Source organism: Bos indicus, chromosome 18, assembly GCF_029378745.1.
Source record: "Bos indicus isolate NIAB-ARS_2022 breed Sahiwal x Tharparkar chromosome 18, NIAB-ARS_B.indTharparkar_mat_pri_1.0, whole genome shotgun sequence".
NCBI classification, from domain to species: domain Eukaryota; kingdom Metazoa; phylum Chordata; class Mammalia; order Artiodactyla; family Bovidae; genus Bos; species Bos indicus.
Window position 1 is genome coordinate 34,872,351 of NC_091777.1, and position 22,856 is coordinate 34,895,206.

At 42.5% G+C, this 22,856-nt stretch overlaps 1 protein-coding gene across 2 annotated transcripts; it reads left to right on the top strand.

Annotated features, from left to right (window-relative positions):
• The first annotated feature begins 84 nt into the window (after window positions 1-84).
• CMTM2 (CKLF like MARVEL transmembrane domain containing 2) lies at window positions 85-22,535 on the top strand. Of its 2 annotated transcripts, XM_070770708.1 has the most exons (5): window positions 85-435; window positions 566-724; window positions 2,369-2,425; window positions 21,562-21,663; window positions 22,151-22,535. In XM_070770708.1, the coding sequence occupies exons 1-5, from the start codon at window positions 226-228 to the stop codon at window positions 22,379-22,381; spliced, it is 759 nt and encodes a 252-aa protein (XP_070626809.1). In that variant the 5' UTR covers window positions 85-225; the 3' UTR covers window positions 22,382-22,535. The 2 variants fall into 2 exon arrangements, with proteins under 2 accessions (XP_070626809.1, XP_019834291.2); XM_019978732.2 differs by lacking the exon at window positions 2,369-2,425 and having other exon boundaries at window positions 89-435; window positions 22,151-22,532.
• Window positions 22,536-22,856: the final 321 nt, after the last annotated feature.

The window sequence follows — 22,856 nt, forward strand, 5'->3', positions numbered from 1 at the left end:
GGGCCGGGGGCCGGGGGCCAGGGGCGGGTGGAGGGGACTCGCGTGGCGAGACCAGGCGCGTGCCAGGAGGGTGCCAGGCGTTGGCTTTTCGCTCCTCCTCCCTGGCAGTTGGCTGAGCGCGGCCTCTAAGTAGGTCGGTGGGCATCTGGCTCGCGCAAAGGCCGAGCCTGGCCAGGGACGGCAGAAGTTGGGCAGGCCGTGAGAACCTGAGAACTTCACGGTCAGATGGCTGATAAAAAGGGCAAACCCGGGGAAGCTGAAGCGCCACCGCCGCAGAAGGGCGAGAAAGACCCAGAGGAGCCCAAGAAAAAGTCAGAGCAGCCCAAGGATGAAGTGGGAACGAGGAAGGGGTGTCGCCGTTACAAGTGGGAATTCAAGGACAGCAATAAAGAGTTCTGGAGTGTGGGGCACGCTGAGGTCAAGCTCATTAGCTTGGTAAGTTGGGCCTGTATCCCTGGGTGGGAGCGGGATGTCCAAAGATGGGAGGAAGGAGAAGGAGTTGGCTCCCTGGGGCTCCTGTGGCCTGAGCCCTTTGCCATGGCTCAAAGGGCATGTCTCCCGGCAGGCCTGCCTAATAGGTTCGCTGGTAATGTTCACGGGGAGCACTGTACACCCCCTCCTGACACTCATCATCACCATGGAGATATCCATCTTCATCTTCTTCTTCATTATCTACACCTTCGCCATCCAGAGATACCTGCCCTTCATCCTGTGGCCCATTTCTGTAAGTGAGGGGTGGTGGGGAGTGGCTGAGCCTGGTGTGACATCCACGCGTGTATCTTGGCACTTGAAAAGTGACTGAACAAAGAGATACACCTCATCTCTCTTATTGTGTTCCAGGCATGGGCTTAGCACCTTCAGGCAGGGCCAGAGCAGGGGCAGCTGAAGTTAGGTAGAAAAGGCTTCCAAAAAGCTCAGCTTAAGGGTGGAGGGCCCCTTCCCTACCTGGTGGTCAAAGAAAGAAGTCTGCTTTCCTGAAGCTTTGCTCTCCTTGGCAGCAAGGGGGGTGTAGCAGCCAGTGGTTCCTGCCAACCCCTATGCCAGCACACTTGACTGAAAAGATCACTTCAAAGGTACCCTGTCGCCTGAAATCCAAGAAAGAAATCAATCATATAAAATGAGAATTAAAAAGAAAAATCACTTCTAAAGTACCACCAGATCTCCAGTGACTATCCTTGTAAAGGGATGTTAAGCCCAGAAATATGTTCAGCCCAAAGCAATCATTCACTGGAATGGGACTGAGCTGGGCAAGTTACCACTCCCAGACTCTGTTTCTTCATCTGTAACATGAAGACAGTAATAATCTTGTATTAGATTGTTCCTAGAGAGGAAAAATAAAGTGCCTGATGCGAAGACTCATGGAGTTGAACCTTTGCCCATTGGGTAATCGCAAAACTTACCTACCTAACTTCCAACTAACCCAAGGTCCCTTGTTCATTGCTCGATCACAGCATGTCTCTAGAGTCCTATGCTCACTGTTTTCACTCACTTTATACACGAAATGGGTTCAGAATGGCCAAGCAACTTGCCCCCAGGTAATTCAGGTAGTAAGTGGCAGAAAAAGGATTCAAACCCAGCTTTATCAGTGGAGTCCGAGTCCCTAACTGCAATCTGTCCTGCCTACTTATTAAAAGTTTTTAGAGTCCAGGGACCCACAGGTCTGGAGAAAGGAAAAGAGGGCCATATAAGGCTCTTGGGAAAGGGATAAGCAGAGGACACATTTCCAGCCAAAGTCCTTGAGAAGATACTGGTAGTTCCCACAAGATGAAAAATCACTGAACCCTGAAAATCCTCCTGCTGTACTTACATAAAACTATTAGGGGGGGAATGTAAACACTATTGATTTAACTGAATGGCTGAGTTGGCAAAAGGAAAAAAAGGGGGAAACACACAGATGCCAGAAATGGGAAACAGGAGCAGGGATCTAATCAGCTGCTTCAGTGTGGGTGGAGATGGCCCGTGAAGTGTTAGCCCAGGAGCTCTGAACATGGATTCTCACATATTCTCAAGTTAAGAGATGCGGCCTTGGTCCTAGGCAAAGTGGAGATTTAGAACCAAGAATCCCACATAAGGCCAGTATCCTGCAAAGATTGTACCCTGAGGGAAAAGACAGAGGAGACACCTTTTCCTTATACAGAGGAACAAGAAAGCATACTCATCTCTACCTAAGTTTTCAGTGAGGAGAAACCAAAAAAGACCTTGAGAAATATGAACCTTGAGCCTACACTTTGTATGTGTGTGTACCTGCTAAGGCACTTCAGTCATGTCTGATTCTGTGTGACCCTATGGACTGTAGCCTGCCAGGCTCCTTTGTTTATGCGATTCTCCAGGCAAGAATACTGGAGTGAGTTGCCATGTCCCCCTCCAGGGGATCTTCCTGATCCAGGGATTGAACCCTCATCTCTTATGTCACCGGCATTGGCAGGTGAGTTCTTTACCACTAGCACCACCTGGGAAGCCCTTTGTATACATTTGGTTTAAGTTTTTCCTGCCTTCAGCTTGGAAACCTTCATGAAGTTTAGAAAACACAGTGCCTGGGAACTGGCATAAAAATCAATCCCAATTTGATAGTATTCTAAAGAAATCCATGGGATTCCTGACAAACAAGTGCAAAATCATAATCAAAGCATAAACAGATATCACAAGACAGGTTACATTCAGTTCAGTCGCCCAGTCATGTCAGACTCTTTGTAACTCCATGGACTGCAACACGCCAGGCCTCCCTGTCCATCACCAACTCCTGGAGCTTACCTACACTCATGTCCATTGAGTCGGTGAAGCCATCCAACCATCTCATCCTCTGTCATCCCCTTCTCCTCCCACCTTCAATCTTTCCTAGCATCAGGGACTTTTCAAATGAGTCAGCTCTTTGCATCAGGTGGCCAAAGTATTGGAGTTTCAGCTTCAACATCAGTCCTTCCAATGAATATTCAGGACTGATCTCCTTTAGGATGAACTGGTTGGATCTCCTTGCAGTCCAAGGGACTCTCAAGAGTCTTCTTCAACACCACAGTTCAAAAGCATCAATTCTTCAGTGCTCAGCTTTCTTTATAGTCCAACTCTCACATCCATACATGACCACTGGAAAAACCATAGCCTTGACTAGATGGACCTTTATTGGCAAAGTAATGTCTCTGCTTTTTAAAATGTTCTCTAGGTTGGTCATAACTTTCCTTCCAAGGAGTAAGCATCTTTTAATTTCTTGGCTGCAATCACCATCTGCAGTGATTTTGGAGCCCAAGAAAATAAAGTCAGCCACTGTTTCCTCGGTTTCCCCATTTAGTTGCCATGAAGTGATGGGACCGGATGCCATGATCTTCGTTTTCTGAATGTTGAGCTTTAAGCCAACTTTTTCTCTGTCCTCTTTCACTCTCATCAAGAGGCTCTTTAGTTCTTCTTCACTTTCTGCCATAAGGGTGGTGTCATCTGCATATCTGAGGTTATTGATATTTCTCCCGGCAATCTTGATTCCAGCTTGTGCTTCATCCAGCCCAGCGTTTCTCATGATGTACTCTGCATATAAGCTAAATAAGCAGGGTGACAATATACAGCCTTGACGTATTCATTTTCCTATTTGGAACCAGTCTGTTGTTCCATGTCCAGTTCTAACTGTTGCTTCCTGACCTGCATACAGATTTCTCAGGAAGCAGGTCAAGTGGTCTCGTATTCCCATCTCTTGAAGAATTTTCCACAGTTTGTTGTGATCCACACAGTTAAAGGCTTTAGCATAGTCAATAAAGCAGAAATAGATGTTTTTCTGGAACTCTCTTACTTTTTAGATGATCCAGCAGATGTTGGCAATTTGATCTCTGGTTCCTCTGCCTTTTCTAAATCCATCTTGAACATCTGGAAGTTCACAGTTCATGTATTGGTGAAACCTGGCTTGGAGAATTTTGAGCATTGCTTTACTAGCGTGTGAGATGAGTACAATTGTGCGGTAGTTTGAGCATTCTTTGGCATTGCCTTTCTTTGGGATTGGAATGAAAACTGACCTTTTCCAGTCCTGTGGCCACTGCTGAGGTTTCCAAATTTGCTGGCATATTGAGTGCAGCACTTTCACAGCATCATCTTTTAGGGTTTGAAATAGCTCAACTGGAACTCCATCATCTCCACTAGCTTTGTTCATAGTGATGCTTCCTAAGACCCACTTGACTTCATATTCCAGGATGTCTGGCTCTAGGTAAGGGATCACACCATCATGATTATCTGGGTCATGAAGATCTTTTTTGTACAGTTCTTCTGTGTATTCTTGCCATCTCTTCTTAATATCTTCTGTTAGGTCCATACCATTTCTGTCCTTTATTGAGCCCATTTTGCATGAAATGTTCCCATTGTGTCTCTAAGTTTCTTAAAGAGATCTCTAGTCTTTCCTATTCTATTGTTTTCCTCTATTTCTTTGTACTGATCACTGAGGAAGGCTTTCTTATCTCTCCTTGCTATTCTTTGGAACTCTGCATTCAAATAGGTATATCTTTCCTTTTCTCCTTTGTTTTTCGCTTCTCTTCTTTTCACAGCTGTTTGTAAGGCCTCCTCAGACAGCCATTTTGCTTTTTTGCATTTCTTTTTCTTGGGGAGGGTCTTGATCCCTGTCTCCTGTACAATGTCATGAACCTCTGTCCATAGTTCATCGGGCACTCTATCTATCAGGTCTAGTCACTTAAATCTATTTCTCACTTCCACTGTATAATCATAAGGGATTTGATTTAGGTCATACCTGAATGGTCTAGTGGTTTTCCCTACTTTCTTCAATTTCAGTCTGAATTTGGCAATAAGGAGTTCATGATCTGAGCCACAGTCAGCTCCCAGCCTTGTTTTGCTGACTGTATAGAGCTTCTCCATCTTTGGCTGCAAAGAATATAATCAGTCCGATTTCAGTGTTGGCCATCTGGTGATGTCTATTTGTAGAGTCTTATCTTGTGTTGTTGGAAGAAGGTGTTTGCTATGACCAGTGCCTTCTCTTGGCAAAACTCTATTACCTTTGCCCTGCTTCATTCTGTACTCCAAGGCCAAATTTGCCTATTACTCCAGGTGTTTCTTTATTTCCTACTTTTGCATTCCAGTCCCCTATAATGAAAAGGGTGTTGGGGGGGGGGGGCAATCAAAAATGAATTCACAGTTCAAAACTACAAAACTCATGACTAAGAATCAAGAACCAGCAAAAATAACAAATGGGAGGATTGGAACCCTTAGAATATGAGATAAAAAAAGAACTGTCTGAAAATAATTTATAATACATTTAAATTATAAATAGAAGGCAATGGCACCCCACTCCGGTACTCTTGCCTGGAAAATCCCATGGACAGAGGAGCCTGGTAGGCTGCAGTCCATGGGGTCGCTAAGAGTCGGAACCCGACTGAGCGACTTCACTTTCACTTTTCACTTTCATGCATTGGAGGAGGAAATGGCAACCCACTCCAGTGTTCTTGCCTAGAGAATCCCAGGGACGGCGGGGCCTGGTGGGCTGCCGTCTATGGGGTTGCACAGAGTCGGACACGACTGAAGCGACTTAGCAGCAGTAAATTATAAATACATAAATAAAAGCCTGAAGAAAAGAATAAGATATTAAGAGGTCAGAATAGACAGATTTTTTAAAAATTACAAGATATAATGTCTAGAACCTGAACATATGGTTATAGAAATAAAAATGTCAATAAATTGGTTAAAAAATAAGACAAAAGCTGGGGAAGCAATGAGCCTAAGAATGTGGGAAAATTACCCAGAATATATTACTGATGGATAAAGAGAGGAAAATATGAAGAGAGAAGTTGAAACATAGAATATGGAATGAGAAAGTCCATCATAAACCTAATAGGAATTCCAGAAGGAGACACACAAGAGAATAGAGAATATTCAAAGTGATAGTAACTGAGACCCCTCCAGATTTAATGAGTGACATCACTAAAATTGGCAGAGTAGGACTTTCCCTGGAAGTCCAGTGATTGACTTTGCACTTCCAATGCAGGGGGTGCAGGTTCAATCCCCTGAGATCCCACATGCTGTGCAGCCAAAAAAAACCAAAAGGACAGAGTAGGGAATTCCAAATCTCTGTCCTTCCACTACAGCAATGATTAGGCTTTCAAAAACTGTCAGAACCAACTTTTTCAGAGCTCTGAAATCTAATTAAAAACAAAATGCTTAATGGAGAAAGAAGTTATTGAATTTGGGTAAGAGAATTTTGTAGCCTTATAACTTAACCTGCCTGCCATCCCTCAATCCCCAGCTTGTCAGTGGACATGAAGATAGCCCACATTCCTGACCATATTCCTTGCTGGTGGCAGAGGGAACAATACAAATCTTGTTCCCAAAGAATTAAGTTGTGTGCTTGACCTATCTGGTGGCTCTCTGAAGGACTGGCCAGGGATTTGCCTTTGTGTCACCTGCCTCAGAGTTTTCTCAAGGCTGAAGCAGCCTCCTAGATAACATTTGTTAATAGCATTTAAAGGCATATGTACTAATATAAACCTGGGGCAAGGTTTTCCAAGAAGTAGACAGATCAGAAGTTTGGGAAGGAGATGCATGGGAGAAATAAGAGCTTTGAAAAGCCTCCACCTCTACCAGGTAATCTAGGACAGCACATGCCCAGAAAAAAAAAAAAAAGAAGAACTAAGCTTTCGTCTTTGCCTGACCTTTAGGCTCTACACAAGCGGCAAGTAAAAACTAAGAGATCTAAACAGCTTGGAGAGATATTAAAGGAGTGCCCTAATATAAAGCCAATTTGCAAAGACTTGTTTGTTTCCAATATTTAAGGAAATACCCATCAAATAATCTCCTGATTATTAAGCTGATGAAAGACAAAGACATCGGTGGCCACACAAGAGAAAGAATACAATCTTTTAAAACATAGTTTAGGAAAAAACATTAAACATACAAATGACTTTTAACTCACAACAAACAGCAGCAACAAACTCTAGAGGCAATATGGTTTCCAGAGTAACTATATTATTATATTCAAAATGCACAGTTTTCAAAGAATTATAAGGCATGCAAAAAAAGTTTGGCCCATTCACAGAAAATATATATATATATTAATAGAGACTGCTGTTGAAGAAACCTAGATATTGGTCTTACTAGACAAAGACTTTAAATGTCTTTAAAATGCTCAAGGAACTAAAGGAAACCAAGAGAACAATCATGGACCAAATATATAATGTCAGTAAAGAGAAGTTTAAAAAGAAACCAGATAGAAATTCTGGAGCTGAAAACTAATATAACTGAAGTGAAAAATTCACTAGAGCTTTTTAAACAGCAGATTTGAACAGGCAGAAGAATGAATCAGTGAGCCTGAAGACAGGTCAATTGAGACCATTCAGTTTGAGAAACAGAAAAAAGAATGAAGAAAAAATGAACAGAGTTTAACAGACCCATGGGACACCATCAAGCATACTAACATAGGCAGAGTCCCAAAAGGGGAAAAACGAGAGAAAGGGACAGAAAGAATATTCAAAGAAATAATGCCAAAATCTTTCCAAATTTGGTAAAAGATAGGAATCTATGCATCCAAAAGGAGCCAAGTAGGATAAACTCAAAGTGATCCACTCTGAGACACATTATAATCAAACTGTCTAAAGATGAAGACAGGAGAAAGTCTTGAAAGTTATGAGAGAAGTAACTCATCTTGTACAAGGGACCCTTAATAAGATTAACAACTAATTTCTCATCAGACACCATGGAGACCTGAGGGAGTGGAATGATGTATTTACAGTCCTTAAAGGGGGGAAGAAAAAAAAAAAAAAACTATCCACCAAAAATTCCATCTTTTAAATGTGCTGTCTGTTATGGGTTGAATTATGTACCCCCCAAATATGGTGATGTCTTAACTCCCGGTTCCTGTAAACATGATTTCATTATTTCCAAACATTATTTCCAAATAAGGTCTTTGCCGATGGTCAAATAAAGATGAGGTTATCAGAGTGGACCTAATCCAATATGACTAGTGTCTTTGTAAAAGGGAGGAACTTGGACACAGATACAGATATAAACAGAAAGAAGACAATGTGAAGAGACACAGGAAGAAGATAGGAAGGCAAGACAAGACAAGGAATGCCTCAAGCTACAAGAAGCTGGAGGAGAAGCCCAAAACAGATAATTACTCAAGCATCTTTAGAGGAAGCAGGGCCCTGCATACCTGTCTATTTCAGATTTCTGGCTTCCACAGCTGAAACATTAAATTTTGTTGTTCTAACCCATGTAGGTAGTAGTACTCTGTTTTTGCAACCTCAAGAAATGAATACAATAACCTTCAAATTTAAAGTTGCCCTTCAAAAATTACCATTCAGAAATGAAGGAGAACCTTTAAAAATAAATAGAAATGAAGGAGAAATGATGATATTCCCATGTAAACAAAAATTGATGGAATTTGTTGCTGATATACCTGCTCTACAAGAAATGCTTCAGGCCAAAATGAAAGGACACCAGACAATAATTTGAAGCCATAAAATAAAGGTAACTACATAGGAAATATAAAAGCCAGTATTCTTGTATTTTGGGTTTGTAACTCTTCTTTCTTTTCTGATATGATTTGAAAAACAAATGCATAAAGCCATTTAAATCTATGTTAATGGACCACAGTGTATAAAGGTACAATTTGTGACAATAATAATGAGTTTCTGTGTACTACTGAAGCTCAGCTGGTATCAATGCAAATGAGATTGTTATAAATTTAAGATACCAATAATAATCCCAAGGTGACCACTAAGGAATTAACTAAAATATATAGACATAAAGGAAATAAGAGAATAAAATTGGCACATTTCAAAAAATTAAATACAAAAGAAAGCAATAATGGAGACACTGAGGAACAAAGAAATATGAAATATAGAGAATAAATAGCAAAATTACAGAAATAAGTCATCAGTAACTCTTGAGAGTCCCTTGGACTGCAAGGAGATCCAACCAGTCCATCCTAAAGGAGACCAGTCCTGGGTGTTCATTGGAAGGACTGATGCTGAGGCTGAAACTCCAATACTTTGGCCACCTCATGCAAAGAGTTGACTCATTGGAAAAGACCCTGATGCTGGGAAGGATTGGGGGCAGGAGGAGAAGGGGACGACAGAGGATGAGATGGCTGGATGGCATCACTGACTCGATGGATGTGAGTCTGGGTGAACTCCAGGAGTTGGTGATGGACAGGGAGGCCTGGCGTGCTGTGATTCATGGGGTCGCAAAGAGTCAGACATGACTGAGCAACTGAACTGAACTGAATTACTTTAAGTGTTCATAGATTAAACTCTTCAGTTGAAAAGTAAAGATTATCAGAATAGATTATATTAAAAAAAAAATGTAATTCTACTATATGAGGATCACAGGAGAATTCCTTTAAATCCAAATATACAAATAGGTTGAAAGTGAAAATGGAAAAAGATACTCTATGAAAAGAATAACCAAAAAAAAACTGAGTGGCATATTAATATTAGATTTAATGAGAGACATGAATTCTCAAAGAGGGACCAAGAAGAATAAATAAAAATAAAGCCATACCTAGACATGTCATAGAGGCACAGCTGATCATCAGAGGCAAAGAAAAAAGCAAATCAAACCAACAGAAAAGACAATTTACCTTAAAAAAGACAGCTCGAACTATTAGACTAACTTCATATTTTTCAACAGCAACAAAGTGGCCAAAAAGCAATGGAATAATTTCTTTAAGAGACTGAGGTGAAAAGAGTAAAAGACACAATTAGAATGAGGAAAAAATGTTTCCCTTTCATTGACCCTCACTGAAGGATCTAGTAAAAAACTTCAGGAAGAATGAAATTACACCCAAAAGAAATGTTTGCAGTGTAAAAAAGGAACAGTAAACAAATAACCTAGTAAGCTTGTGGATTGACTTTAAACATTTTGACCAAGGTTGCTTGGTTTTTAAGAACTTATTAATAGCTTTATCGGAGAGAACACTAAACCAAGGTGGATCTAAAGTAGCAGCAACACAATAACATGTAAGTCTATAGTGGTGGCAGATGATAAACGAAAGTCCTTTATTGGGAGTAGCGGTAGACTTGGTAATAATATTAATATTAACATATTGCTATGCTAAGTCACTTCAGTCGTGTCCGACTCTGTGTGACCCCATAGACGGCAGCCCACCAGGCTCCCCGTCCCTGGGATTCTCCAGGCAAGAACACTGGAGTAGGCTGCCATTTCCCTCTCCAGTGCATGAAAGTGGAAAGTGAAGTGAAGTCGCTCAGTTGTGTCCGACTCTTTGCGACCCCGTGGACTGCAGCCTACCAGGCTCCTCCGTCCATGGGATTTTCCAGGCCAGAGTACTGGAGTGGGGTGCCATTGCCTTCTCCATTAACATATTAAAACATAATATTATTTTGCTAAAGAATAGAATTCCAGGATATATGTGTATGTGTGTGTTAAGTCGCTTCAGTAGTATCCGACTCTTTGCAACCCCATGGACTGTAGCCTTCCAGGTTCCTCTGTCTATGGGATTTCCCAGGCAAGAATACTGGAGTGGATAGCCATTCCCTTCTCCAGGGGATTTTCCCTGACTCAGGGAGAGAACCTGGGTCTCCTACATTGCAGGTCAGATTCTTTACCATTTGAGCCACCAGAGAAGCTGCAGAATCCCAGGATATATAACATCCAACCTGTTGAAACGAAAGGGTAAAAAGAGAATCGAGGGACATGACTCAATAGAAGGTAAAAAGGGGAAAATAAAAAGGAATGTGTTCAGTTCAGTTGCTCAGTCGTGTCTGACTCTTTGCAACCTCATTAACCACAGCACGCCAGGCCTCCCTGTCCATCATCAACTCCCAGAGTTCACTCAAACTCACATCCATCAAGTCGGTGATGCCATCTAGCCATTTCATCCTCTGTCATCTCCTTCTCCTCCTGCCCCCGATCCCTCCCAGCATCAGGGTCTTTTCCAGTGAGTCAGCACTTTGCATGAGGTGGCCAAAGTACTGGAGTTTCAGCTTTAGCATCATTCCTTCCAAAGAAATCCCAGGGCTGATCTCCTTTAGAATGGACTGGTTGGATCTCCTTGCAGTCCAAGGGACTCTTAAGAGTTCTCCAACACCACAGTTCAAAAGCATCAATTCTTCGGCGCTCAGCTTTCTTCACAGTCCAGCTCTCACATCCATACATGACCACTGGAAAAACCATAGCCTTGGCTAGACGGACCTTTGTTGGCAAAGTAATGTCTCTGCTTTTGAATATGCTATCTAGGTTGGTCATAACTTTCCTTCCAAGGAGTAAGCGTCTTTTAATTTCATGGCTGCAGTCACCATCTGCAGTGAATTTGGAATGTGTATTATATGTTAAATAGAAAAAAATAAAATGGTGGACGTGCATCCAAATATATCATAAATGATGGCAAATATAAATGGACTATATCATTCATTTAAAAGAGAAAGGACCCTAAGAATAGATTTTTTACATCCAACAATGTACAAAGCATGTGGAGAAAGGTTGTAAGAGATAGAAAAAAATTAGAGGAAAATACTAACTAAAAAAAAACTAATGTAACTTTACCATTGTAGTAAACAAATTTTATGTTTTAAAAACTAAGTATGTCAAGAGGATCACTACATATAGCAATTCTGAACTTGTATGTACCTAACAATGCCTGTGTGCTCACTCAGTCATATCTGACTCCGTGACCCTATGGACTGTAAGCCCACCAGACTCCTCTGTCCATGGGACTTTTCTGGCAAGAATACTGGAGGAGGTTGCCATTTCCTCCTGCAAGGGATCTTTCCAACCCAGGGATCAAACCCACACCATCTTTTGCACTGTGCTCTGCGTTGAGACGTTGTCTTCTGTCTTTAGCGCTGAGCCACTGGGAAAGCCCGTATACCTAACAATATAGCTCCCTAAATATAAAAGACAAAAATGAACTTAATTATAACCATAGTGGGAGATTTTAACATGTCTCCTTCAGTAATTGATAGCTTGATCCACTGCTATATATATCAATAGGACATATAGAACCCTGCACCCCAGAGTAACAGGCTATACATTCTTTCAGGCGTACTTGGAACAATCACAAAAGTTATCCTCAATGACACCACAATGCAAAAATAAACAAATAACAAGGAACTGATACGATATAGACCACATTCTCTAACTTCAATGCAATATAATTAGAAATAAATCAGTAAAATTTAAATCTTTATGTATTTGGGGGAAATTTAATGGTTTTCCCCAAACACATAGGGATTTAGTTACATGTAGTATTAGCAAATACTATCTGTAGAATGCAGTTAAGCAATCCAAATTCAAGTCTATATACTGAGAAAAGAACAATGAAAATTAACAATTCACATATCTATATGTGACAAGACAAACCAAAAAAGAATTATGAAGGCAGTGTCAAAGAGCTAAAATTAATGAAATAGGAAACAAAGGTCCTATTATTAGTGAGGACTAATAAAACCAAAATCTATTTCTTTGAAAAGACTAATAAAGGAGATAAACCATAAACCTCAAGAAAAAAAGAGGACAAAGAAAAATATTAGTATAAAGAAGAGGTTTTAAAGATCATAGGGAAAATATGAACCTTTATGCCAATAAATTGGAATATAGAGTTAATTTCTCAGAAAATATATGATGTATGTCATGGTCCAGGTGCGGGTTGGAAAAGAATTTCCAGACATGAGACAGAATGAGAGGGAATGGGGAGGGAGGTGGGAGGGGGGTTCAGGATGGAGATCACGTGTACACCTGTGGGGGATTCATGTTGATGTATGGCAAAACCAATACCATATTGTAAAGTAATTAGCCTCCAATTAAAGTAAATAAATTTATATTTAAAAAATAAATAAAATAAAAGATTTAAAAAAAATTTATTAGAGTGGGAGATGCTGTTAGAACAGTGGACCAGCTCAAGGGAGAACCGACATTGAACAGGAATCCTTAGTCCACTTTTATACCCAGGGTACCAGGAGTGGGATAGGGGTCTTGCGGGTCATTTGCTGATTGGATGAGGCACGTATACTGGTGGAGTAAGAGTAAGGTAGATACCTTCTCCATGTGTGGGATAGGAGGGGAGACAGGTTACACTGCTCAGGAGGACCTGAAATCCGTTAATAGTTACAACATGGGGGAGGGAAGGACGATAAGAGTCTGGTTTTTCCGTTCCTGCGTTCCAAGACCCTCCTTGGTTTTAGATAAAACCAAGCAGATGCTCTTTGGTCCTTGGGTCACCACAGTGTACAAAAATTGACTCAAAAAGAAATAGAAAAATAGGTCATAAAGCAATTCACCCCTGTTTTCATCTGGCACTTATTAAATCTTTTGATTTATGTGGAATCGTTTGGCAGATGGTGTGAACCATGGCTCCAGCTTGGTATCCTGATGGCTTGCCAACTATTTCACCCTGTCACTCAGTTGATTCATTTATTGAACAGTACAACTTGCCCCTCTGCTGATTTGAAATGGCATTTTTGTTAAATGCTAAAATCCCATATGAGGGACTCCTTTGGTGGTCCAGTGGTTAAGAATCCATGCTTCCACTGCAGGGTGCATGGTTTTGATCTTGTCAGAGAACTAAGATCCTATATGCCACATGTAGCCAAAAATAAATTTTTTTAATCCCATATGCAGTTGATTTCTAGACTTCATATTCAGTTCCACTGGTCTGTCCCTTTTTTCTCTTTAAAAAATGGGGGGGGGGGGGGAGGTTTATAATATATTGTACCATCTGGTAAGGCTTTGATCTTAAAACCAGACATGATAAAGAAAGTAAACTATAGGCATATATTATTTGAGTATAGCAATAAAAATTCTCAATAAAACACTAGCAAACTAAATCAAGCAATACATAAGCAAGTAGTGCACCATGACATCATTAACAAGCAGGGCATCTGCCAGGAATATAAAGGTGGTTTCATCTCAAAGTTCTGTTAACATAATTCACCATCTTTGATTTAAAGGAGAAAACCATTTAATCATCTCATAAGCTGCAGAAAAATTATTGAGTAATATTCAACACTACTTTTTGAAAGCCACTTAGTAAACCAGGAAAAAGGGGAACTTCCTTAACTTAATAATAAATACCTACCCAAGCCTAAAATGAACGTTGTATTTCATGGTGAAACCTTAGAAGCATTTCCTTAGAGATGCCTACTATCCCCACTTCTATTCAACATTGTGCTGAAGATCTTAGTACAATATGACAAGAAGAACAAATGGTATATGGATTGGGAAGGAGAAAAAAACTAGCATTACTCACTGATAATATGATTCTCTACACTGAAAATCCAGGAGAAGGCAATGGCACCCCATTCCAGTACTCTTGCTTGGAAAATCCCATGGACGGAGGAGCCTGGAAGGCTGCAGTCCATGGGGTCGCTAAGAATTGGCACGACCAAGCGACTTTCACTTTTCACTTTCATGCATTGGAGAAGGAAATGGCAACCCACTCCAGTGTTCTTGCCTGAAGAATCCCAGAGACAGGGGAGCCTGGTGGGCTGCCGTCTATGGGGTCACACAGAGTCGGACAGGACTGAAGCGACTTAAATAAGAAGACACTGAAAATCCAAGAGACTCAAATTACTAGAACTGATTGAGTTCCACAAGGTAATCAGAAACAAATAGTGTTCCTGAATACCAGCAACAAATAATGAGAAAATGTGGTTTTTCAAAGAACGCATTTAAAGCAGTAACAGAAACTATGGGTGTCTGAGAATAATAAACCCGTTCAAAGACTGTAAAACTTCATGTGGAGATAACAACATTTTGTTACTGGACATAACAAAAAAAATCTAAGTAAGAGAAGAAATATACCACAGTCACAGATGTGAAGAGTTACTCTCATAAAGATGTCAATTTCATTCCAAAGCAGTGTCCACATTAAATGAAATTTCAACCTAACAGAGGTTGTTTGTGGAACTTTTCAAGATGATTCTTACGGAAGAATAAAGAGAATTACAAGGATGGACCCACCCAAGGAGATATTGGAGTAAAGCTTTGGTACTAGCTCAGGGGTTGACAAAAAGACTAACCAAATTGTAATGGATTGAATGTATGTGTACCCCAAAAATTCTAATGCTAAAATCCTAATCCTCAATGTGCCTATACTTGCAGATGGGGCCTTCAGAGTGGTAATTAAGATTAAATGAGGGGCTTCCCTGGTGGCTCAGTGGTAAAGAATCTGCCTGCCAATACAGGAGACCCAGGTTTGATCCCTGGTCTGGGAAGATCCCATATGCTGCAGAGCAAATAAACCTGTGCACAAGAACTATTGATCCTGTGCTCTAGAGTCCACGAGCCACAATTACTGAGTCCACGTGCTGCAACTACTGAAGCCCACGTGCCCTAGAGCTCCACAACAAGAGAAGCCATCACAATGAAAGCCCACGCATCACAACTAGGGAGAGTAGCCCCCACTCACTGCAACTAGAGAAAAGCCCACGCAGCAATGAAGACTCAGCAGAGCCAAAAATAAATGTCAGTCAGTTCAGTCGCTCAGTCATGTCCGACTCTTTGTGACCCCATGAATCACAGCACGCCAGGCCTCCCTGTCCATCACCAACTCCCAGAGTTCACCCAAACCCATGTCCATCGAGTCAGTGATGCCATCCAGCCATCTCATCCTCTGTTGTCCCCTTCTCCTCCTGCCCCCAAACCTTCCCAGCATCAGGGTCTTTTCAAATGAGTCAACTCTTCGCATGAGGTGGCCAAAGTACTGGAGTTTCAGCTTTAACATCAGTCCTTCCAATGAACACCCAGGACTGATCTCCTTTAGGATGGACTGGTTGGACCTCCTTGCAGTCCAAGGGACTCTCAAGAGTCTTCTCCAACACCACAGTTCAAAAGCATCAATTCTTCGGCGCTCAGCCTTCTTCACAGTCCAACTCTCACATCCATACATGACCACTGGAAAAACCATAGCCTTGACTAGACGGACCTTTGTTGGCAAAGTATAAAACTATTTTTAAAAAATAGATTAAATGAGATCCTAAGCATGGAATCCTGATCTGATAGGATTAGTGTCCCTATAAGAAAAGATAACCAAGACCTTGTTTCTTTCCCTTCCTCTCCCCTGCCCTCTTCCCACTTCCTCTCCACCCCTACCTTGCCCACCACAGAAAGGCCACCTGAGAAAATGGTGAAAAGGCAGCCATCTGCAAACCAGGAAGAGTCCTCACCAGAAACTGACTTTGATAGCACTTTGATCATAGACTTCTAGCCTCTGGAAGTGTAGGAAAATAAATGTCTGATGCTTAAGCCACCCAGTCTGTGGCATTTTGTTATATGGCAACATGAGCAGACTAATACAGGTATTAAAAAGAGAGAGAGAGAGAACCCAGAAATATACCTATATACATATGGCAACTTTGCATATGACACAGGTGGCATAACACAGCTGAATGGAGTATTTAATAAATGTTCATTCTTGCCTGGGAAATCCCATGGACAGAGGAGCCTGGCAGGCTGCAGTCCAAGGGATCACAAAGAGTTGGACACAACACGACTGAACACACACGCACTTGGGACCATGAGAAAAAGAGAAAAAACATGTATATCATTAAAATTAAAACTTTTACAAAAGAGGACATCATAAAAATTTAAAAATAAGCCCATAGAAAAATGGGGCAAGGGATATGAATAGACAGGAAACTCCAATGTCTAAAACAAGTTTTTAAAAACACTTCATTGGTAACCAGCGATCTGAAAGGTAAAACAACAGGGTACCATTTCAACTCATCAGATGGGCAAAGAAAAATAAGACTGGTAATCCTAGGCCTTGGCAAGGACATGGGAAACAGGAACCCCTATATGTTTGTGGGCATAAGTGAACACTGACACAGGTCTTTTAGAGAAAAGCTTGACAGCACCTCAACAAGGAAAAAATGTTCATCAGAGGCACAGACAAAAGTGTTCACTGCAGGCATATGAAGGCAATGGCAACCCACTCCAGTACTCTTGCCTGGAAAATCCCATGGATGGAGGAGCCTGGTAGACTGCAATCCATGGGGTCGCTGGGAGTCGGATACGACTGAGCGTCTTCACTTTCACTTTTCACTTTCATGCATTGGAGAAGGAAATGGCAACCCACTCCAGTGTTCTTGCCTGGAGAATCCCAGGGATGGGGGAGCCTCGTGGGCTTCCATCTATGGGGTCGCACAGAGTTGGACACGACTGAAGCAACTAAGCAGCAGCAGCAAAAGGCAGAAGTACCCTAATGTCTCTAGTTTGGTTTATTCATACATTAGCTAAAATTAATGAATTCAGCCTCATTCATCTCAATCTCATCTATTTCTCAAGATGGGTAAATCTCAAAAATTCAGTTTAAAAAGGACATGCTATAAGATACATCTTTTATTGAAATTTGAAACACAAAATACTATATATTTTTTATGAATATATAATATGATGGTAATCCAAGTCTATGCCCGACCAGTAATGCTGAAGAAGCTGAAGTTGAATGGGTATATGAAGACCTACAAGACCTTTTAGAACTAACACCCAAAAAAGATATCTTTTTCATTATAGGGGACTGGAATGCAAAAGTAGGAAGTCAAGAAACACCTGGAGTAACAGGCAAATTTAGCCTTGGAGTACAGAATGAGCAGGGCCAAAGTAATAGAGTTTTGCCAAGAGAACGTGCTGGTCATAGCAAACACCCCCTTCCAAAAACACAAGATAAGACTACACATGGACTGCGCCAGATGGTCAACACTGAAATCAGATTGATTATATTTTTTGCAGCCAAAGATGGAGAAGCTCTATACAGTCAGCAAAACAAGGCTGGGAGCTGACTGTGGCTCAGATCATGAACTCCTTATTGCCAAATGCAGACTTACATTGAAAAAAGAAGGGAAAACCACTAGACCATTCAGGTATGATCTATTCAAATCCCTTATGATTATACAGTGGAAGTGGGAAATAGATTTAAGGGACTAGATCTGATAGACAGAGTGATGAACTCTGAACAGAGGTTGGTGACATTGTACAGGAGACAAGGAATCAAGACCCTCCCCAAGAAAAAGAAATGCAAAAAAGCAAAATGGCTGTCTGAGGAGGCCTTACAAATAGCTATGAAAAGAAGAGAAGTGAAAAACAAAGGAGAAAAGGAAAGATATACCCATTTGAATGTAGAGTTCCAAAGAATAGCAAAGAGAGATAAGAAAGCCTTCCTCAGTGATCAGTGCAAAGAAATAGAGGAAAACAATAGAATGGGAAAGACTAGAGATCTCTTTAAGAAAATTAGAGATACCAAGGGAACATTTCATGCAAAATGGGCTCAATAAAGGACAGAAATGGTATGGATCTAACAGAAGCAGAAGATATTAAGAAGAGGTGGCAAGAATACACAGAAGAACTGTACAAAAAAGATCTTCATGACCCAGATAATCACGATGGTGTGATCCCTCACCTAGGGCCAGACATCCTGGAATATGAAGTCAAGTGGGCCTTAGGAAGCATCACTATGAACAAAGCTAGTGGAGATGATGGAGTTCCAGTTGAGCTATTTCAAACCCTAAAAGATGATGCTGTGAAAGTGCTGCACTCAATATGCCAGCAAATTTGGAAACCTCAGCAGTGGCCACAGGACTGGAAAAGGTCAGTTTTCATTCCAATCCCAAAGAAAGGCAATGCCAAAGAATGCTCAAACTACCGCACAATTGTACTCATCTCACACGCTAGTAAAGCAATGCTCAAAATTCTCCAAGCCAGGTTTCACCAATACATGAACTGTGAACTTCCAGATGTTCAAGATGGATTTAGAAAAGGCAGAGGAACCAGAGATCAAATTGCCAACATCTGCTGGATCATCTAAAAAGTAAGAGAGTTCCAGAAAAACATCTATTTCTGCTTTATTGACTATGCCAAAGCCTTTAACTGTGTGGATCACAACAAACTGTGGAAAATTCTTCAAGAGATGGGAATACGAGACCACTTGACCTGCTTCCTGAGAAATCTGTATGCAGGTCAGGAAGCAACAGTTAGAACTGGACATGGAACAACAGACTGGTTCCAAATAGGAAAATGAATACGTCAAGGCTGTATATTGTCACCCTGCTTATTTAGCTTATATGCAGAGTACATCATGAGAAACGCTGGGCTGGATGAAGCACAAGCTGGAATCAAGATTGCCGGGAGAAATATCAATAACCTCAGATATGCAGATGACACCACCCTTATGGCAGAAAGTGAAGAACTAAAGAACCTCTTCAGAGAAGGCAATGGCACCCGACTCCAGCACTCTTGCCTGGAAAATCCCATGGATGGAGGTCGCTAAGAGTCGGACACGACTTCACTTTCACTTTCACTTTTCACTTTCATGTATTGGAGAAGGAAATGGCAACCCACTCCAGTGTTCGCGCCTGGAGAATCCCAGGGACCGGGGAGCGTGGTGGGCTGCCATTTATGGGGTCGCACAGAGTCAGACACGACTGAAGCGACTTAGCAGCAGCAGCAAAGAGCCTCTTGATGAAAGTCAAAGAGGAGAGTGAAAAAGTTGGCTTAAAGCTCAACATTCAGAAAACTAAGATCATGGCATCGGTCCCATTACTTCATGGCAACTAGATGGGGAAACAGAGGAAACAGTGTCAGACTTTATTTTTCTGGGCTCCAAAATCACTGCAGATGGTGACTGCAGCCAAGAAATTAAAAGACGCTTACTCCTTGGAAGTAAAGTTATGACCAACCTAGACAGCATTTTAAAAAGCAGAGACATTACTTTGTCAACAAAGGTCCATCTAGTCAAGGCTATGGTTTTTCCAGTAGTCATGTATGGATGTGAGAGTTGGACTATAAAGAAAGCTGAGTGCTGAAGAGTTGATGCTTTTGAACAGTGGTGTTGGAGAAGACTCTTAAGAATCCCTTGGACTGCAAGGAGATCCAACCAGTCCATCCTAAAGGAGATCAGTCCTGAATGTTCATTGGAAGGACTGATGTTGAAGCTGAAACTCCAAAACTTTGGCCACCTGATGCAAAGAGCTGACTCATTTGAAAAGACCCTGATGCTGGGAAGGGTTGGGGGCAGGAGAAGGGGGCAACAGAGGATGAGATGGTTGGATGGCATCACCGACTCAATGGATATGAGTCTGGGTAAGCTCCATGAGTTGGTGATGGACAGGGAGGCCTGGCATGCTGCAGTCCATGGAGTCGCTATACGACTGAGTCACTGAACTGAACTGAGCTGAATAGAGAGGAAAATACTGCTATACATCTGGGAAGACTACCCATAGACTTGGAAGTCATGCAAAACGCAGGGACAGGTATGGAATGGTGAGACTGGCTCATCCCACAAAGCTTTTTTGCTTAGGGTTTGTTTTTTTTTCTTTTTGTTTTGAGGGCCATGAGGCAAATACTGCAAGACATTAACATCTGTTTAATCTCAGTGGATCATGGCCGGTGGAGGTGGGAGCAGGGTTGGGCTGTCCTATAATTTTCTGTATGTTTGCAATGTATTAAAATCCACAACATTGAAGAGGGAAAAAAAAGGCCTGAGACAAGGTGGCCAGGGAAGGACAACCCACAGAAAATGGCATCAGAGAAATCAAGGGGAAAGATGGCACTGCCCAACTCTGCAGGGTCAGCCCCTGCCCACGGGGTTAAAAGGACGCACAAGCTCTGGGCCTCAGGAGTGATGGGGGAGAAAGCCAACTTGCTGTGGCCCTGGTTCGGCCAACTCTGAGTTAAATCTGGCTGTGCCAGGGAGCCACAGTGGGTGGTACTTGAGGGGAAGACAGCATAGGAGGCAGCCCTTTTGCTCAAACTGGCAACATCTGGACCTTGTCAGGATAGGGTCATGGAAACAGATATGAAGCAAGGGCAGGACTGCAGCCACAAGGGGTGGGAAGGAGGGTGGATGATGAGGAAGTGACCTGGCCTTACAAAGGCTCAGGGAAGGAGTGGGCAGAGGGTGAAGACGTCGCTGCCAGGCTTCCAGCCGCAGGATCAGAGTCCAACAGAACCTCCTGTGAGCAACCCAGCCCACCCTTTATTCAGAAAGAGGCACTGGCCCGGAGAGTGGAAAGACGTCGTGTGTTGCAAATTTATTTAAGTGAGCATTGGAAGTGGGGAAAAGCATAGCTAAAAACATAGCCACCAAATGTGTGATTTCACAGGATAGCAGCCAAGGCAGCTCATAATGGCAGTTAAGCATCCTGGACTTTGTGTCTCAACTCAGAGTCCAGCAACTCAGAGTCCAGCTGTTGAACTACAGATATGTCCCCCTAACCCACTATACATTCATCTTCCTATATACCTTCCTATATCATCTGACCCTGGTGGCTCAGGTGGTAAAGACTCTGCCTGCAGTGCAAGAGACCATCTACAATGCAGGGGATGATGTGGGTTCGATCCCTGGATCAGGAAGATCCCCTGGAGAAGGGCATGGCAATCCACTGTAGTACTCTTGCCTGGGAAATCCCATGGACAGAGGAGCCTGGTGGCCTACAGTCCATGGGGTCTCAGAGTCGGATACCACTGGGCGACTAACACACACACATTTTAGATGTGGCAGAAGTTTGGAAACCATTCCCTTTGGCGGAAGCGCGGCCATTTTAAAAACCATTCCCCTTGGCGGAAGCTAGACCAGCAGGTGTTGAAGGGGCCTCAGCCCTGTTGAGAGCTGACTTATCTCTCCCATGCTTTCAGGATCTTCTCAACGACCTGTTTTGCTGTGGTTTCCTCGTGGGGGCCGCGGTCTTTGCTCTCAGAAGTCGGCAAACAGTGCCAACGAACTACCTTGCCGCTGTGGTGAGTCTTGCACATTGGGCTGTTTATTTGCTCAGAAATCAGCACTTCGGGAGAACAGTTATTTTCCCCGAAGGAAAAGACCCTGTTTTCACAAAATTTTGCCATCCAAGCAAAGTCTGAATGTAAAGTTGGTGTTTCTCGTGGAAAAGCCATTTAAATAAAGATGATGTCCAGGGAGCCCACCTAGCTAATGGTTTCCTCTTCAAAGCAGCCTGCGGACCCCAGAGCAAAGGGCCCCACCCAGGCCGGGTCTGCAGAGAAAAAGAAAATGCGCTGAGGTGACCGACAGAAGGGATGGGGCTCAGCTGAGGAAGCTGAAGCCAGCGAGTGGCGGATAGAGGGGCAAACCGGAAGTCTGTCTGGGATCTGGCAGCGTGAGGGGTTGAGGGGAGGGTTAAGCATCAGCGACTGATCATGGAAGCCAGGAAGGAACTCTGACATTTGGAAGGAAAAGCCCCCAAGTAACGAGGATTCTTTTGTTTCCCAGGTCTTTTTATGTGTGGCCGCCCTTTTTGCTTTAGTCGACGTTTGTCTTCAAAAGAAACACTTCAAAGGCAAGAAGATCAAAAGGAATGTGCTGGTTCCTCCACCACCAAAGGAGCCTGAAAAGCCAGTGGCTGAAGTAAAACCAGTGGATGCAGAGAAAAAAAAAGAGGCAGGAAAACCAAAGGAAGCCAAGGCAAAGGGGGCAGCAGGGGCAAAGGGAGGCAAGAAGTGAGGCGGAGGCACACGTTGTCACAAGTGGCTGGGCGTCTCACCACAGAATGTTTCCATTGTCTGGCCTGTCTTCTCTCTAGAATGGTCTTCTTATCCATTTCAACCACCATCTCTGATTGGAAAAGAAATCTCTTCTTAAATGGGTTTTGAAAACCTTAAAGTTGACGTAATGGTTATTTACATAACTGTTCAACATTCATTCAACAGGAGTAGCCAAACGTTTTGGTATGGAGGGCAAGGCTGGAGGGGGGCCCAAGGATTTGGGGGACCTGAAGTGTGGGTGGCACCCACTGTCCACACAGCCAGCCAGAGTGGCCAAAAGAAAAGCAGAGACTGGAAAACAAAAGGCTGCAGTTTGTTCACAGTGACCTTTTCATGTCACATTTCTATGCATTTCAGGAACAGGGAAAAACAGAATCAACTCTGCAGGGTCTCTGCCCAGAGAGGAAATAGAAAGCAAGAGGCATTGGCAGAAA